The sequence below is a fragment of the Lemur catta genome, chromosome 14 (assembly GCF_020740605.2).
Source record: "Lemur catta isolate mLemCat1 chromosome 14, mLemCat1.pri, whole genome shotgun sequence".
Classification (NCBI taxonomy): domain Eukaryota; kingdom Metazoa; phylum Chordata; class Mammalia; order Primates; family Lemuridae; genus Lemur; species Lemur catta.
The window spans coordinates 41,094,962-41,112,835 of NC_059141.1; the positions used below are offsets into that span (position 1 = coordinate 41,094,962).

Consider the following 17,874-nt stretch of genomic DNA (forward strand, 5'->3'; position numbering starts at 1 on the left):
GGAAGATAAGGGCTTTGGAGCCAGAAAGACACAAGAGGAAAGTTCAGCTCCACTCTGCCCTAGCTGTCTGACCTTGGCCCCTTTTGTGTGCCTGTTTCCCCAACTGTGAAATGAGCCTACTTTGCAGGCTTACTGCAAGCATGAAGCAGGACAGGATACGTGGTGCACCTAGCACAGGCCTGGCTCATGGGGCGCTTTGATTAAATTGCAGCTGTTGTATCACCACTTTTGCCAACCTAGGCTTTTTTTTTTCTTTGTTAGTTTTTAAAAAACTTAATACAAAGTTTAATTGTTAATATCACTTTGATCCATCTTCAACAGCCTAGTAACAGAATAGCCTTACGTTTTACTGTGCTAGTTTAAGAAATCCATTCTGTGTAGAGATACTGTTACGTTAATTCCCCTAGAGTTTAAAACTTTACAATCAAATCACTTTAGCTTAAAGAAAACTTTTTAAGGCTTGCATAATATCCTGCAAAGTACTATTTTATGATGTATGTCAATAAAACTCAACCCCACTTTCTCCAATAATAAAGAAATGTTTTTTTGAACTGTTACTTTTTAAATGATATGAAATTCTTTATTAAGTGTCTGAAGGTTATCTGACCCTCACACTGATCATGAAGGAGGTTTTTAGGAAAATCAAACAATAAAATCTGTAATTATTTCCATGTGTGTGACTAGAGGAGAGGGACTGAGGGGCCCAGATGCCCTGTTAAAGGCAGAGCCCATCCTATTTGTCTACATTTTCAGTGCCAAGTATCTAAGTGTAAATATTTCCTTCTTATAAGGGCTCCAGGGGACAACCCTTGAGTGATATCCCTTTAACAAGAGGCTCTTTTCTTGCCAAAAAAGAGCAGCTGATCACAGTCACTGTTGCTATGTATGGTTTTGTTCCTGACATTTTAAAAGATCCAGAAAAGAGCTTCAAAAGTTCATCCAAAAGTGGATAGAAAGTAGGTGGTGGGAAGAAAGACCATGAGAGAGTTGGCATCATTCACTCCAGAGAAGAGAGGGCCTGACAGGTTCAAATGCATAAAGGGTTACAATGCTGATGGTACACTGTTCCCTTCATCTCCATGGAATACAAGGGCTCCTACTGATACTTTTTCTTAGATGGATGGATGATTTCCCTTCCTGAAGAAAACGGGTCAACCAGATGACCTTTTGAGATCTTCTGGTTCTAAGCCTTTGCACAAATATGGAAGAGCAAATAGAAACCTAACTCACCAGTGTGGTGTAGTTTTCAGTTGTATCCTATTTAAAATGAGGTTGAGGTAGCTTGGCACAGCGGAAAGAGAAGGAGCCAGGAGGAAGGCAGAGCCAGGTTTGAATCTGGCCCTGAATCTCACTGTTGGGCAAGTTATGGTGGTAAAAAAACTTTACTCAATTGTAGTATGAAGACAGCCTCTGCCTCCTAGGGTTCCTGAAAGGGTTAACTCATGCTGGCAAATCACTTAATGCATTGACTGGCACATAGTGGGTCTTTGATAAATCGGAGGAATTATTCTAGTTAGCAGAAAACATGGGCTGAATCCTTGCTTTTAAATCATGAGGAGAGCAACGGCTTTCTGATTGTAGTTATACCACACTAGGAAAACTGCAAATTCAAGTTGGCAGACTGCCTTCCACTGACACTCCCTTGACCCACAGAATCCACTCTGCAAGCTAGAGTTTGTCCCTGCCAAAAAATCTTTGAGGGAGCAACTTATTAACCACCTTTTTGCTAAGAAAGAAAGGAAAGCTGAAGGCGAGGTCTCAGACATCTTGGTATAAATCTGGTTTCTCTCACTGTCACCACCAGATTCAAGGTAATTATTTGAAAAAGGTTTCAAATATACTTCCAAGGATAGGGAATATATTCCACATGCCTAAAAGTTATGTCTGTGCACATCCCACTGACTTGTAATTCATACCAAGTACAGTAAAAACAGCAGTCAAAAAAACAGGTTTGCAAATCAGACTGATTGTCAGAAGCTGTAATTAGGATTTTTCTCCTTTACAAATGATAAAAAGCTAAAAATGGAAGTCAATAAGAAATTAAGCAGTTCTTGGAGCAATGAAACACACTGGTCAGAGCCCTGTACTGAATAAAAGAACTACTGCCATCAGATTTTTCCAAAAAATGTAACTTTTTGGTACGGCACCAATGTGGTATTATGTATTTAGCATGTATAGAAAGACGCTGGAGTCCTAGAGAGAGTACTCTGGTTTTTGTTGTTTACTAGAGGTGGGGGCTGCGGCAGGACACTCAGAGGCTGTGGAGAACTGGGAGAGACATAGGAAATACAAACATGCACACAAAGTGAGGGTACAAGGAGATGTGGCCAGAAACACAGGAGTGTTTCCTGAAGCCCCTCTGTGTCGCCAGAGGATCAAAACAGGCTTGGGGAGCACTTCCTGTTTCCATCAAAGGGGGAGTGGGTTACAGTTGACAGAACCAAGCATTACAGACAGGAGAGCAAGAACAATGCACTTTGAACCAATGGAGCCACAGGAAAGAGCAGCTTATTTTTGCTGGGAGGGAACAAACACAGGCATGACGTGTTGTAAAATGACCCCAGCTACGTCAGGGAGCTGGCCGAGGCCCCGTGCACATCTAAGAAGGCCATCGCACCCTTAATTACATAAATGCTAAGCAGGAATCTCACATGATAATGAAGCAGCCTTTCTATTACTACAATACAAGTTTTACATTGTTAAAATTCATTGTTAAAAGTCACTGTTTCAAATGCATACATTTCAAGTGGCAACAAACCACTGAGCTGTTGAAGTATTTGTCAGGCCCTTCCAATGACACCTTTATTAGAAGTGGGGATACAAAAAGTCCTTTGGAATCTATTGCGTCTAGCCTTACATGGCTTAAAGTCATCATTTTAAAATCATGCTTCCTTAAAACCACAGATATTATAAACCTGACTGCATGGTATTGACAAGCAGTTTCATTTATGATTATTTTTATATGTAGAACAGTTGGGCAAAAGATAAAACCCAAATGGCAGCTAAGATAACAATCAAGAACATCATGGAAAGAAAAAAAAAAAACCCAGGAAATTTAAAGAGAGAACAGTATCTACGGTGCTAGATATTAAGTTCAAAAGTCCTTGTTACCAAGGGGACATTAAAATCTTGTTTTACTGCCATATGTCTTCTTCTGAGTCCCCTTGAAAAAACTGGTCTAAATCGTAGATTCTTTCAGTGTGTGAGCTACTTCCCAGGAACTGGGCAAAACCCTTTCAGTAGTTTACTCAGTATTTTAGACCACTTGGATAAATGCCAATAAAAGTCTGTTCAGAGAGTTAGTGGCTTCGAGAAATAGAGGAACTTTCAGAAATGCTTATCTCAATACCAAGGAGTAACTCATATGCTTGGAGTATCTAACTAGTCCAACCCTGGCAGTTAACATGATGTTTGGACAACTAAGCCATGACATCTAAATTCTAAACTTAAAATGAAATGTGTTCACTTACAATTAAGCAGTTAAAAAAATCTCTGCTTATCTGGATTTTAATAACTATAACCCCTTCACTGAGAGAGACTTTAAGTTATGGTGAAAAGGAGAAACTGCTAAATATTTTAAGGCACCATTGACCATGTTCCTACCCATATTATTATCCTTCTAGATTAATCTTCCTATTACTGGATTTTTACTTCTTCTTCTTCTTCTTTTTTTTTTTTAATAAAAATAGACATTCGTGTTTCAGTTCATTTTGAAAACATCCCTTGTGAAGGACTTCAGAGATATTTTTCTTTCTTTTAAAAAATGACCTTCAAATAAAAACAATAGACTTTTCAGATAACACAAAGCACAAAGCAAATAACAGTAGACGCTGCTAATATGTCATGAAGAGACCAAAGAGACCTTCTGAAGTAGGGTGGCCAAGTGCTAAAATAACTTAAAACAGTCTAACAGAAGGCAAATGAAGTCTCATTCAGGAAACCAGCAATCAAAGCAGCCCAAGGCTAGAGGGCCTTACAAAATCCTCATCTAGCAAACTTTCTAGCTTAACTAGCAGTGTTTGTTTTAAACAAGGATCTTTTTCAGTGGCAAGGCATGCTCTGCTTTTTTTTTTTTTTTACCTCAGGAAACCAGCCCGCTCTTTTCTTTCTTTCTTTCTTTTCTCTTTTCTTAGACACAGTGCAGAACCCAACACATTTCAAGGCCATATGATGTGGTTTTTGTTGATTTGTGGACCAGTTGCTGGTTTTGAAAAGGAAATTGTACTCAAGTGTGCACTGGTCTTGGTTTACCTGCCATATGCAAAACGTCTGTCTTTGTGATGATCGCCAAAAGTGTCCCAAAGCCTTAGAGAAACGCTCACTTCATCAACGACATCTCGGGAACGTTCCAAGACCTGTAGGAGAGAGCGAGCCGAGCATCCGTGTTAAATCAGAGGCTCCTCAGGAGAGCACATCCAAGTCAACTTGCATTTAATTTCCTTTTCCCTTCTAACGGGACTTAGCCCAAGTCCTAATTCTCTTCCTGGACTCAGATGATTCAAACTCTCATGCAGGATACCAGAGCCACATTCCCAGGTTTGCATTTTGCTTTTGTTTTCTCTTTGGGTACTAAAAAGCTTAGTTTTGTTTTGAATGTGAAATTTACCCACCCTCCTTCTTTTTAAACATCGGAGGGGCTGACATAAATAATATCCCTTAAGAATTCTGAAGATGCTCTGCACATCTTACCTCCTGGCAGACACGGTACTGGTCAATCGCCCACACGGTTGGGACGTGGGTGGCCAGCAGCTGATACCGCGTGAGCGTGGTATTACACGCCCTGGCACAGATCAAGCGCGTCTTCCCCACGGCGTTGTCGCCCACAACCACACACTTGATGGTTTCAACGTTGGGTCTTTCGTAGTCCATGTCAGTTTCCATTTATAAAACTCTGTAAGAAAAGGGTGGATACTACATTAAAGACACCACACTAAAGACACTGAGGCTTTCTAGAGCAATCAAAGAGGTGAGGGGGTCAGGCAGTTTTGCCTTTGTCCGGCCGCTTCTTTGGAAGCGCCAAAGCACAGGCAAGAAGTCTGGAAGTTCACACTAAGCCCAATGGAAACTTAAGTTTTCTTTTTATATCTCACACAAGTACAAAAACACCAGACTGTTATTTTGACCCCAAACGGTTTATTCCAGTTAACGTGTTATTTTCTCCTTGGTTTTCTCTAAACACAACCTGCCTGTTGGAGCCGCATCCGGGTGCTGTCAGGACAGCTGGCACACATTTATAGCTCACCGGCTGCTCATGTTGACCCACTAGCAAGACCTGTCACCTGTAGGGCTCACCTTTGACACTGGGGCATGAGCTGCCTTGGCAATACCAGTGTCCACGCCATCGCAATCCCTCAGTTACCCAATATCTGTTGTTCAAAAGTAGTTTTCTACAGGTTCAAAACTATTATGGTGACTTAGAGGAGAATCAAAAGTGCAGGCTGAAAGACTACCTGTCTTCAAAGAAGAGTAAACTGTAAGTCTGAATTTAATCACATTAACTTATACTTATTCATTTCTTTAAATTAATTGAATTCATAAAAAAGGTATTCTCAAGAGGGCCCAATATAATGCAAGATTTTGAAAAAAAAATTTTTTCTTCCCATCTGTGTTTTCATCAAGAAATCTGGAGCATATGGTAAAGAATGATTTCACCAGGAAAAGGAGCTACTTTGGAATCTTCCTGAAACCATCCAAGAAGGTTTAAAGAGAGTTTCTGATAAGGGGTCGAGAAGAAGAGAAAAAACTATTGCCAGCCTGGCATCCCCAAGGACAGGGCCCCCATAAACTGGGGCACAGACTGCTTACTAGCAGCAGCTGGACAGGAGAACAACCATGTATGATTTTACGATTTTAATTAATTGTAATTGCCCCTCTGAGGAAGTCTACTGTTACACTAATAAGAACAGATAGTACACTTCGTCTTAGCCAGAAGGCTGAGAAGTGATGGAAGTCTTATTGTTAAACTAAGAAAACTGGTTAGACGGTCATTTTTAAAGAGCTGATAATGATTTTAATGGCCACCGTAAAGAAACTGTTCAGAGTAGAGCCTAATATATAATTGGGACTCCAGAGGTGTTTATTTAATTCAACTGATCTGAGAAAAATGATTACTTGTATAATATGAGATTAAGGGCAGAGCCAGAGAGCTATAAGGGAGAATATTAAAGAGAATACTTCTTCACAGTTAGGACTATTTGAACATGGACTTGTCTCAGAAAGCGAAGGGTGTGGAATTGTCGACTGCAACGCCGTCACCGGAGGTGTTAAACCCGAGGCTGGAGAATGATTTGGCAGGAACGGAGTGTAGTGATTCAAGGAACAGATGTGTGGTTAGGGTGGGATTTGATCTGTAGTTCCTGCACCGTGGAGAGGCTTAAAATAGACAGATACCTGCCCTCCACCTGGCAAATGCTGATTCTGAACATCTTGGGCAAGGAGAGTCTTAAAAAATCTACAGTTCTGATGATCAGCCAGGTGTGTTGATATTAAAATTGATCTCTTTAAAATTTAGTTTTAAAAGTCTATGGTTTTATTAGTTCCCTGCTTAGTAGTGTAATGTGGCTGGGCATGGTGGCTCAGGCCTGTAATCCCAGCACTTTGGAAGGCCGATGTGGGAGGATCTCTTGAGGCCAGGAGTTCAAGACCAGCCTGAGCAACACCCCCATTTCTATAAAAAATGAAAAACAATTATCTGGGCGTGGTGCCACATGCCTATAGTCCTAGCCACTTGGAAGGCTGAGTCGAGAGGACTGCTTGAGCCCAGGAGCTTAAGGTTGCAGTGAGCTGTGATTGCACCAGTACACCCCAGGCTGGGTGACAGATCCTATCTCTTAAAAAAAAAAAAACAAGTATAATGTGGCAAAAGCACGAATTTGGTGTTAGATTGGTGGTTCTTTTTTTTTTTTTTAATTTTTTTAAGTTTTAATTTTTTTTTTTTTGAGACAGAGTCTCACTCTGTTGCCCAGGCTACAGTGCCATGGCATCAGCCTAGCTCACAGCAACGTCAAACTCCTGGGCTCAAGCGATCCTCCTGCCTCAGCCTCCCGAGTAGCTGGGGCTACAGGCACACACCACCATGCCCAGCTAATTTTTCTATATATATTTTTAGCTGTCCATATGATTTCTTTCTATTTTTAGTAGAGATGGTGTCTCGCTCTTGCTCAGGCTGGTCTTGAACTCCTGAGCTCAAACAATCCACCCGCCTTCGCCTCCCAGAGTGCTAGGATTATGGTGTGAGCCACCACGCCCAGCCAGATTGGTGATTCTTAAATATACCCTAGGGAACATCTGGCAATATCTGAAGACATTTTTGGTTGTCACATAGAGGAGGAGGGGGCTTCTAGTGGGTAGAAGGCCAGAGATGCTGTTACACATACTGCAATGCGCAGGACAAGAGATGCTGTTACACATACTGCAATGTGCAGGACAGCCGCCCACTACAGAGAAATATCTGGCCCCATATGTCATAGTGCTGAGGTTGAGAAACCCTCCCGTAAATGGATGGGAGTTTGAATCCTGGCTCCCCCACATTCCACTCCTCCACTTTCCACTCATTTGACTTCAGGCAAATTTTGTTTCTGGTTTTGGAGGCTTAGCCTCCTCATCTGTTAAATGGGAATTATACCACTACTCATCTCCTAAGGCTGTTGTGAAGATTAAGTGAACTACTGTTTTAAGTCCCTGGTGCAGTACCTGAAAGATACTGATGGTTTCAAAAATTATAATCATGATGCTGAAGATGAATGCCTTTAGATGACAACAGAATTGAGTCAGATGGGAGCTCAGAATTAGATGCAAACTCATAAACTTAATAGTAACAAAGATCTATAAAAAGGGTAAAATTTAGAAGAGCTAACTAAAGGACAACTCATTGAAAATCGAAGAACAGAAATATAAGATGGAGCATAGCTGACTGTAAGCAAAAAAAGCAGAAAAAGTTTTGGATGAAGAGGGAGGGCCAGAGAAGAGGTCATAGTTAACTAAAAGATAATAGAGTTGGGAAGGTGGGTTAAAAATATTTTTATGGGGCATTTCTAGATTCCAGAATAAATGGTAACACTTCTTAACACTCTTTGACAAGTGTCTGGTGATATTACCATGGTATAGCCTAAATCAGAAAAACAGGCTGAATTTGGAGCCTTACAACTTTGGAACTCAAAGTCTGACCATCCTAAGTGGTATAAAACCTTATTCTTTCAAGAGTAAATTTTATTTTTCAGATAGATAAACATCATAGAGAGTCAATCCCTAAAATTTGGGGGAATGTCTGGACTTAGTCAAAATTGGGATAGGACACCAAAAATATAGCACTGGTTTTTATGTGGGATTGTAAACTAGCTCTGTTAACAGCCCCCTAGTGTGGAATCCCCCAAATAATTTGAATCACGATAGCATTAATGGAATAGCTGTGTAGCTTTTACAGAAGACTACTTTGAGAGGAACAGAAGCCCTTCTAGTTTTACATTAAGGCTATGATTACAAAAACTATCATTACTCCACCTATTTTCAGACACATTTCATGCATAGCCCTAAAAAGAATTTCTGTGTCAAAGGTGAGAATAACATCTCTGGGTCCTCTAATCCCTAGCAATCTGTAGAAGGCCAAAGTGCCTGCCAAAGGTGCTGAACCTTGTGCAAAGGGGATAATATGTAAGAGAAAATAAAAGTCAGGGCAGAATTAAATATTCATAGCCCAGATCACTTGCGGCCAATATGGAATTTCCAGGAAGCATTTGCTGAATTTCCAAATACTAAAAATCTTTTACTTGGGGTGGAAAATTTTTTTGTGGTACTCTAAAAGGCGTTTTTAGGATATGAAATCAGAGCCAAGGATGTAAACTCATGCTTACATTTGTATTGTTGTAAATCAGTTGTTCATCTGTTACACATAAACAAATAAACATTAAATTATGGCAGTAATTATAAAAATATGCAATTTTATCCTTCTCCACTTGTTACAGGCTTTAATTTATTCATATCTAGCACTCTTATGGTTGAGTGAGCTCTTAGGACCATCTGGATAATGACTGTCTGGTTTCTGATTTTTATTTACCTTGAATGAGAGTAATAAATATTATTCATTTAATGCTGTTAATAAATTTCACTGCCAAAAATCCTGCTGATCCATGTGGATACCCTTTTTCTTTTAGATACATACCTGAGGAGCCAAAGAAGGTAGAAAAGAAAAAGAAAGGTTTGAGAGAACGGGATCTGGGAACCTGTTACTGTGGCCGCTCTGTCATCTCTTTACTCAAAATCGACACTTTCAGGACATGGGTGGTAATAGTTCAAATGATACCTGAAGAACCTACCGCTACACCATCTAGAAGTCAGAAGTGGTCAGTTTATCTGAAAACAGGCAAGTGAACAAGATGATCAGAGGCTGGGAAGTGAAGGGTGTCGTGAAGTGGTTCTGGGTGCCCACCACTCACAAGGCTGACTTAGAAAAGTGTGATCATGATTTTCATGGTCTCCAGAATCACCTCATCTGGTTTAATTATCCCTTACCTGCCCCGCTAGCATCACTGTCATCTTGGGGACTTCAGGCCACTCTGCCACATTGCCCACACTCCCTGCCTACTCAGTGTTCTTGTTGTGCCCATGGGATAATGCTGCCCACATCCCAGCCTTACAGTTTCTTCTCTTCTTCAAAGCCAGTCATCTTCACCACACTCTGCTTGAGCCATTCATCCTTTTGGACACATGTTGGATATTGTTGTCATCCAGAGACATTTTATCTCTGAAATCTCAAATTTCATAGTTCCACTCTCAGCACAAATCTCTGATCTTTATAGCATGTGTTAGAAGAAATGAGGCCATTGCAGCAACTCCCATTAGGAGGTGGGATCTATTTCCCTTCCTCTTGAATTTATGCTAAGCTTGTGACTCCTCGGCCCAAGGGAATATGGTGGAGGTGATGCTATGTGAGTTCCAAAGTCTAGACCTCTAGAGGCCCTGCAGTTCCACTGTCATGCTGTTGGAATGCTGCCCCGAGGCAGCCACGTAAGGAAGCTTGACCTAGCACAGCAAAGGATGAGAATTCACACTGAAAACAACTGAAGCAACCCCACCGATGGCTGGATAATGTGAAGCCATCTTGGATCTTCCAGACCTACCAACCCTTCACCTAAATGTAGCTTTATGAATGAGCCCAGGAGAAACTAGCAAGGGAACCACCCAGCCAAACCACAGAATCATGAGAAATATCATTAATAAATATATCATAAATAAAATCATTATTGTTTTAAGGCACTAAATTTTGAGGTGGTTTGTTATGGAGCAATAATTAATGGAAACACACTCATTATACCTTAAGAAAATCTCCAGAACCTTGACTCTTCCACTAAAAAAAAAATCAGATGATAGGCTCCTCTTGGGTGGGTGATCTTCTCTACTCAGGGCTTAGGGGTCATACAAACTTTTCTCTGCACCATCACCCTCAGCTTCTTGCATTGCATGTGTGGCAGTCAGGATAATGGCCCTCTAAAGATGTCCACATCCTAATCCTTCGCACCTATGAATATGTTCTGTTACATGCCATGGGGGAATTAGGATTATAGGTGAAATTATGGTTGCTAATCAGCTGACCTTAATATAAAGAAATTATCCTGGCTTATCTCTGTGGGCCCAATGAAATCATAAGAGTCCTTTAAATGCAGAAGAGGCAGGCAGGAGGTCAGAGTCAGAGAGAAATAGGAAGATGCTATACTGCTGGCTTTGAAGATGGAGGAGAGGGCCACAAGCCCAGGAATGCAGGTGACTTCTAGAAGCTAGAAAAAGGAAGGAAACAGAGTCTCCCCTGAGTCTCCAGAAAGAACACAGCCTGCCAACACTTTAAGCCCAACGAGACTCACTTTAATCTCTAGAACTATAAGATAATAAATTTGTGTTGTTTTGTGCCACTAAATTTTTGCTAATTTGTTACAGCCGCAATTGGAAACTAATCTAGCATGCTGTCACCACATAGAATGGCTTCCTAGAATTCTAAATGTCGTTTGTTACCTCAATGCCTTCACACACACCGTTCCCTCTTGCCAACCTTCCTCCATCCCTTGTCTGCCTGGCAAATTCTATTCATTTCTTAAAAACTTATGCAGCTATCACTTCCTCTAAAAAGCTTTCCTAACTACCCCTCCTCCCCACAGATTACTTTCTGCTTTGTATCCATAAATGGTTCTTGGAGAAGCAATTGTAAACAACAATAAACACACTCCTACAATTTCCGGTATTAGCAAATCAGGGAATGGTGGCTCGTGGGTGAGTGTGTGTGTGTGTGTGTGTGTGTGTGGGGGGGGGGGGGGTTATAACTTCAAAGTGCCCATCTCATGCACTTAATGAATCATCTAGTGTTTCTCTGGTATGGCTCTGTGCTAAAGTGCTTGGAATATACGTGTATACAACAAGATTTCTCTAAAATCTTCCCTGACTACACCCTCTGGTGCAAAGGTCCCCTAATTTAACTGTGACTCTCTCCTAGGGGCAACCATGAGCAAAACAGTGACCAAATGTGACTTTAGCTGCCCTGGTCCCCTTTTTAGACACCTCCCTTCCTATGGTGGCCTCCCACCTCCACCTCCAGTCTTTGCGCTGATGGCATTCGTGGTATTCTAGCCTTTTCTTATGAAACAGGCTCCCAGGAAGTGCTGGGGACATCTACTCCTTCACTCACATTATGACTAGATGACCTTTAGAGTCCTGCCCCATAATTCAGGGCACTGTGGCTGATGAAACCCAAGATGTGCCTGGTTGCTCTGGACAGGAGCATTTAGAAATCAGGTTGGGTGGGCAGGGAAAATGTCCTCATTTTTCTAAGACACTTCACTATTGGTTTCCTAATTGTTCTCAGTCACCCCACTATTGGAATATGCTGCATCTTACAACACTTTTGCTGGTTTTTTTTTTTTTTTTTTTTGGTCATATTTGGTATTTCAATCAGGGCATGGTGAGCAGTCTGTTCAAAGACAAACATCTAAGTCCCGAGGAGGGGCCTTTGTACTCCTAGCTCCATTCAGCTGTTCATAGACAGTCTGAATGATGATACTGCACAGCTACTAAATTTTCTTGTTTTTTCAAAGAGCATATAATCTGAACTTTAAGAAATCATTTTGCTTGGTCATTAAAAAAATATGAGTGCCACCAATTTTAGTGTATTTGAAGAGTTAGCTCTGAAAATAAAAACTGAGAATTTTATATTATTGACAGAAACAAAAGAGAAATGTTAAGAGTTGCATAATAACTATAGCCAACAGCCAAGTTTCAACTGCAGATTTCATTATCCTGAGCTTTTAATCACCAGTCATGGGCAGGCGGGAGCTGTTTTATACATAAAATAAACATCTCAGCTGGAATAAAGAATGGGTCCAGAGCCTGGAAAGAGACAGTAAGGGCTAGGCTGGACTTCACTAAATCAAAACGTACCAGAATTACATCTCTAGGATAACATGGCCTTCAATCATTAAAATCAACAGAATTCATCACTTAAATCAATATTGTTTTTTCAATGGAATGTTTTGATTAAAAAAAGAGGTAAGTAATAGAACACTGCATAGAAGTCCAGGGATGCAAATAATGAAAGCCACCTTGTGATAACAAAGATTTTTTTTTAATATTCATTCTTTATCCTGCCCAGAACTCTGTGATAATGGAGACGCACACAAGATCATGCTCTCTATTTTCTGAAACTCAAGGTCAGTGGGGGAGGTGAGCCAAGAACAGAAATAAACTTTCTCTTCTACCTATCTACTGTCCTCAATAAACACTGACCTAATTAAAAAAAATCAAGAACAGATCCAAAACTTAAAAGGTGCATAAAAATTCCAGGGTGGACTTCAAAACCACCCTAAGTGAACTGTGTGCTAGGTTCTAGATATACGGGTCTTCTTTCTTCTGCCAATATGCCAGGGAACTTCTCCTTTGATGACTCTGCCTGCCTGTGCTTCTGTTCCAATGTCCTGTCTTGTGCCCTTAACCCACCTGCTGAAATTGTGCTTGCCAGCTGTAGGACTCGGGCAGTTGTAACTGAGGAATTATATGCGAAGCACTCCCTGAGCAGGCCTGTAAATGTCCAGAGGTGAACAAGCCAGGGATTGTTCTTGCTCTCAGGGACTCTACAATCAGGTGGGGAGGAATAACTACACAGGTAGACAAATACATATGCACAGATTTGCTAAGTTCTTTGAAGAAAAGCAAAAGGGTGTTGGGAGAAAATGTCAGGTAGGAGGCCTGCGGGACAGAGCAGAGGGCCCCTCTGAGGAGGCCCCACTTTCTTGCCAACTGGAGAAGGAGAAGGGCCTGGGGACCTGGGGAGAGGGAAGTGTAGAAATGTAGGTAGGAGCCAGATCATTCACAGCCTTTTAGGCCATGGTCAAGGGCTTGGATTTTATTCTGAATGCAGTGAGAAGCCACTGAAGTGTTTAGGCAAAGGTGTGAGAGGTTCCATTTGCTTTTTAAAGGTATCACCGACATCATGGAGACTGCCTTGTGTACAGAGAGCATGTGGTAGAGGAAGGTGAGCGATGGCAGAAGGACTGGTTAGGAAGCTTCTAAATTCTCCAAGAGAGAAAAGGATGGTGGCTCTGACCAGGGCAGAATCAGCAGAGATGGAGCAAAGCAGACAGATTCAAGTTACATTTTGGAAGAGGATGCACTTAAAACATCTTTCCTTTATACCATCTCCCAGGCTGCTTATCAAAGTCTGATTTGTAATACAGATTATGGTGTTTACATGTATTCAACTTCCACCCCACCGAGATTATAAATTTTTGGCAACAGAAACTGTTATTCATCTTTAAATCCTCAAATCTTTTCACAGTGGTTGGCCCATATGAGGCTTTCAATAAATGTTGAATTGAATATAAAAATACAGCCACTCCACCTTTCTTAGGAAACCTTTCACCTGGAGCTATCTCTGGTGACTGAGCATTGAGCCCCATGGCCTCGAAAGCAACAGGATGTGGCTAAGCCTGCAGTGGGTGAGAGGAACACCTTGAGGGACATCTGTGTGGCCTGTCACAAGAGCAGTGTCTGACAGATGGCCTCGCACCCACCATTGCTCCCCAGCGGGAAGAGCATCAGTAACCATGGGAACCACCAGGGCCCTAGGACCATGCCCCTCCACCCAGTGGGAAGGCAGGCTGGGGGGAGGACATCCCCAATATACGCAGCCAGGAGGGGCTCAGGGCTGTATTTGATTTAGAAAACTAAAAGAACGTGATCTTTTATTGTGCTCCAGTTTCTAGAGCCAATTTATAACTCTTAATGATATTTACATAGAAGGGTCTCATAAAGTTCTCATCCATGTGTGGACTTTAACATTCTAATTCAAGGGATTCCCAACCCCTTTTGGCGAGTCACCACTTGACTGGAAGAGAAAGGGAAAAGAGAAGCACATGTACCCACTACATATGGAGAAGGATTTATAACTAATATGAAAGTGAGTCTTGAATAAAGGAATTCAGTCTATGCCTAAAAAAGCCACATCACAAAATGCAATTAGCTGGACTTCCAGGCAAGACAGCAATGGGAGCGCCGATGCCTTGGACCCCCTACCAATGTCGCACCGAATTTAGCCTTATTCTACACAGACAGCAGACTCGACAACAGAACAGAAACTACAATAAGAAGTAACCACATGCCAGAAACTGGGAGGATTCCTGCCAAATTCATTTCCACGGAGCCAATCGAAAAAGTTCACCGAGGACCAGCAGACTGCCCATTTCCACAGGGAAAAGAACTGGCCCTGGAAGTGTGCAGGATGTTCTTCGCCACAGATGCTGTGATCTAGAGCAACAAGAGCCAGGCTGACTTGGAACAGGGTGCAAAGAGAAGGTTGTGGAGCCACTGGGAGGCCACTGTGGAACCAGCACACTGCCATCAGCATGGAGCAATCCCGACGACTGTCCCTGCTGAGGATCTACCAGGGAGAGGGAACAGAGTACAGAAAAGACTCTTTTCTTTTCTGTTTTTGCTTCCTCCAGCCCATTCAACCAGGCCCTTTCAGTTTTGACATTGTGACAGAAGTGACTGATCCTGTGGGATCAATGCAAGAGAGAGTACAGTGAGGGGGGAGCTGTCCCTCAGACTGAACATTATTATAACTTCCATGGTCACATTCCTCATTGTTGTCCTTATCTCACCCGGAAAGGTTCTCTCATCTCACATCATCTTGAGTAGCTCTGCTTGTCTGCTCCGGAACTGGGTGCTTTCCTGGGACTCTGTCACAGAGCCCTACTGTGGTCTCTGACAGAGCCTAAGGCTACCCAGGCATTCAGAATATACTTCAATTTTTGGCCATCCTGAATCCTTTTCATACGAATGGAGAAAACACAGACCACTCAATATATGATCTAATAAAAGCCCTGAAGCATAGAAATGTACAGGCAATTATCTAAAGGCACAGAGGAAAGGTCTTCCACCTAAATGGATATGCTATAAGAAATAGTGGAAGAAAAATTTTTCAAAAATCTCATTATGTACTTAATAATGTATAAGAAGATAATGCATATATATATAAACTAATAGCAGATGAGATTGTAAGTAGGTAATGGGACAAGATAAAGACCAGGTATACATGAAACACAAGGTGCCAAATTACAAACCACTGGCAACGATAAATAGCAGACTTGAAAACATAGTGAAATTAGTGAGGTAGAGGAGTTCTCTCTAAACAGAGAAGTGAGGGCCATCCGAAAATGATGTGACAGAAAATAAGAAAGAGACTGACTGTCAGAATGCAATCTTCTGGACACTGTGTATTCCTAAGGAACTGAGGGAGCAAAGTGCGATTTAATAGAACAATCAGTTCCCACTGCAGCAAGGAGGGAGGGGCAGAGGGAAAGAGGAGAAGAAAAACAAAAGAAGATTCCAAACCTATGCATTTGTTGTTTAAATACCAATGGCAAAAATAAATTGCACAAGAATACCATAAGTATCTTACCAAAATAATCTTCTAAAACTAATGGCCAAAAGCACTCTCTATAAAGAAACAATAATATGGATGACCATAAAATATCACCAATACACTATTTGAAGATGATTTTAAAAACACATACAGAGACTTGAAAGAAAAAGGACAAAATAATAAATTTCTGAAATGGGTAAAATTGATATTTATGTGAAGGCATAAAGCTATTTTTAGATATCAAAGACTCAGGGGGCCAAAACTCAGGTTCCCTTAAGGAAACTGCTCAAAGATACTAGCCAAAACACCCAGAGATAATTGAAAATTAAAAATTAAAAACACACAAACAAAAGGTACTAAAGCTTTAAAGAAGTGTGGAAACACAAACCAATGGAAAATATGAGATCAGTCTACATAGTTATTTCAAATTTGGTTAAAAATTATTTAGAAAAAATATCTGCAAAAGATAATGTAGAAGATAAAAAGAAGGGAAATTCAAAGTAAAAGTAATAATGAACCTTCAAAGAGCAAAAGGCATATAATAAAAACAAAGAAAACTTCAGAAATATATGGAGAAATTCACAAAAATAACTGAAACATATGGGATGAAAAATCAGAATAAATCAATGTCAGATTAAGAAAGTGAAAATGAACAACAACACATGGAGGGTTTGAATAACAAATAATAGAGTTAAATTAATAGATATCCCACATTTTTTTTAAACCTATAAAAAGAGAGTGTACTTTCTTTCAAGTATTCTTGGCACATTTACAAAAGCTGACCACACACTGGGCCATAAGGACAAAAATCCCCTGAAGCATAAATCATATCAACCAAATTCTCTGACCACAAAGAAATATATGAAACAATTGAAAGGAAAAGTTTTACAACAGCAACAAAAAATTACCCTTGGAAATTTAAAAAATGTAGTATATCCACCTAAGGAAATAACTTTATAAAACGAAAATGTTTTCAAAGCAAATATATTTACCACATCTTTATTAAGAATAAGAAAAAAATGAAAACAACCTAAATCTATGACAAGTGATGGAATAATTAATTAAGGACTTGGTATGTGATTTTAAGTAAATTACTTAATCCATCTGAGCCTATATTTCCTTATCTGTACACTGGGGATAATTACTTCCTTCCATGGGTTGCTGGGAAGATTAAATTAGATAATGCTTGTAAAATATTTTAATCTCTATGCCTGGCATCAGGAGAATACCAGTAAGTCTAATCTAGTAAGACTGTCATTAGAGTTATGTTTATGATGAGTTTGCAATAATACAGAGAAATGCTAATGTTAACATTGTTAAGGGGAAAGTATACAGAATAGCAATCTAAAACACAGCAGACAGAAACTACATCAAATAAACATGTGTAACCCAAATAAAACTGGGCCTCATTCACTCACACGGAGCACCATCTTAGCACAGTGACACAGCTAAAAGAAACACAAACACAACTCTTAGAAACCCGTGAACAATGTGAGTACTTAAGAATAGAGGCATGGTTTACAAAACATATCATGCATCTTGCAGCAAAACTCCTAAAAAGTCTCTTTGGAATCTTTCCTCCTAGAGTTCCACCTCTCATGGCAATGGCTCAAATCTGTCTTTCTGCCTCTGAGACCTGGGATCTTTTCCCTTTGGGGTTTTCTTTGTGCCCTCCTACAGGGCTAGCCAAAATTCTCTGCTCGTCTTATTTGCTTTCCCATCCATTGCTCCCCTTTGCCAACTAAATGGATCTTCCTTTGGAGCCACCCTTTTTTGGGGGGAGGATGAGTGGGTATTAATATGTGACTACTTAAAATTTAATAACTGTGTCTCTGTCATATAATGGGAAGCAACAGGAACCTCTTGCCCCTGCAACAACACTATGTGGAAAATAAACTGGAAGGAAATACACTAAACAGGTAACAGGTAACAGTAATTGTTGCTGAAACAGGCAACAGTAATTGTTGCCAAATAAT

At 40.6% G+C, this 17,874-nt stretch overlaps 1 protein-coding gene and 1 pseudogene across 5 annotated transcripts in view; both read right to left on the reverse strand.

The window, feature by feature from the left end:
- The window catches only part of RHOBTB1 (Rho related BTB domain containing 1), a 65,973-nt gene that overhangs the window by 34,732 nt on the left and 13,367 nt on the right, over positions 1 to 17,874 (reverse strand). For all 5 annotated transcript variants that reach the window (XM_045567943.1, XM_045567947.1, XM_045567944.1 and 2 more), the window contains 2 exons: positions 4,690 to 4,891; positions 4,252 to 4,355 (listed from right to left, as the gene is read on the reverse strand). In XM_045567943.1, the coding sequence (XP_045423899.1) occupies positions 4,252 to 4,355; positions 4,690 to 4,881 (296 nt within the window). In that variant the 5' untranslated portion in view covers positions 4,882 to 4,891. The remainder of the gene's footprint in view (positions 1 to 4,251; positions 4,356 to 4,689; positions 4,892 to 17,874) is intronic.
- LOC123650531 lies at positions 5,836 to 5,945 on the reverse strand (annotated as a pseudogene).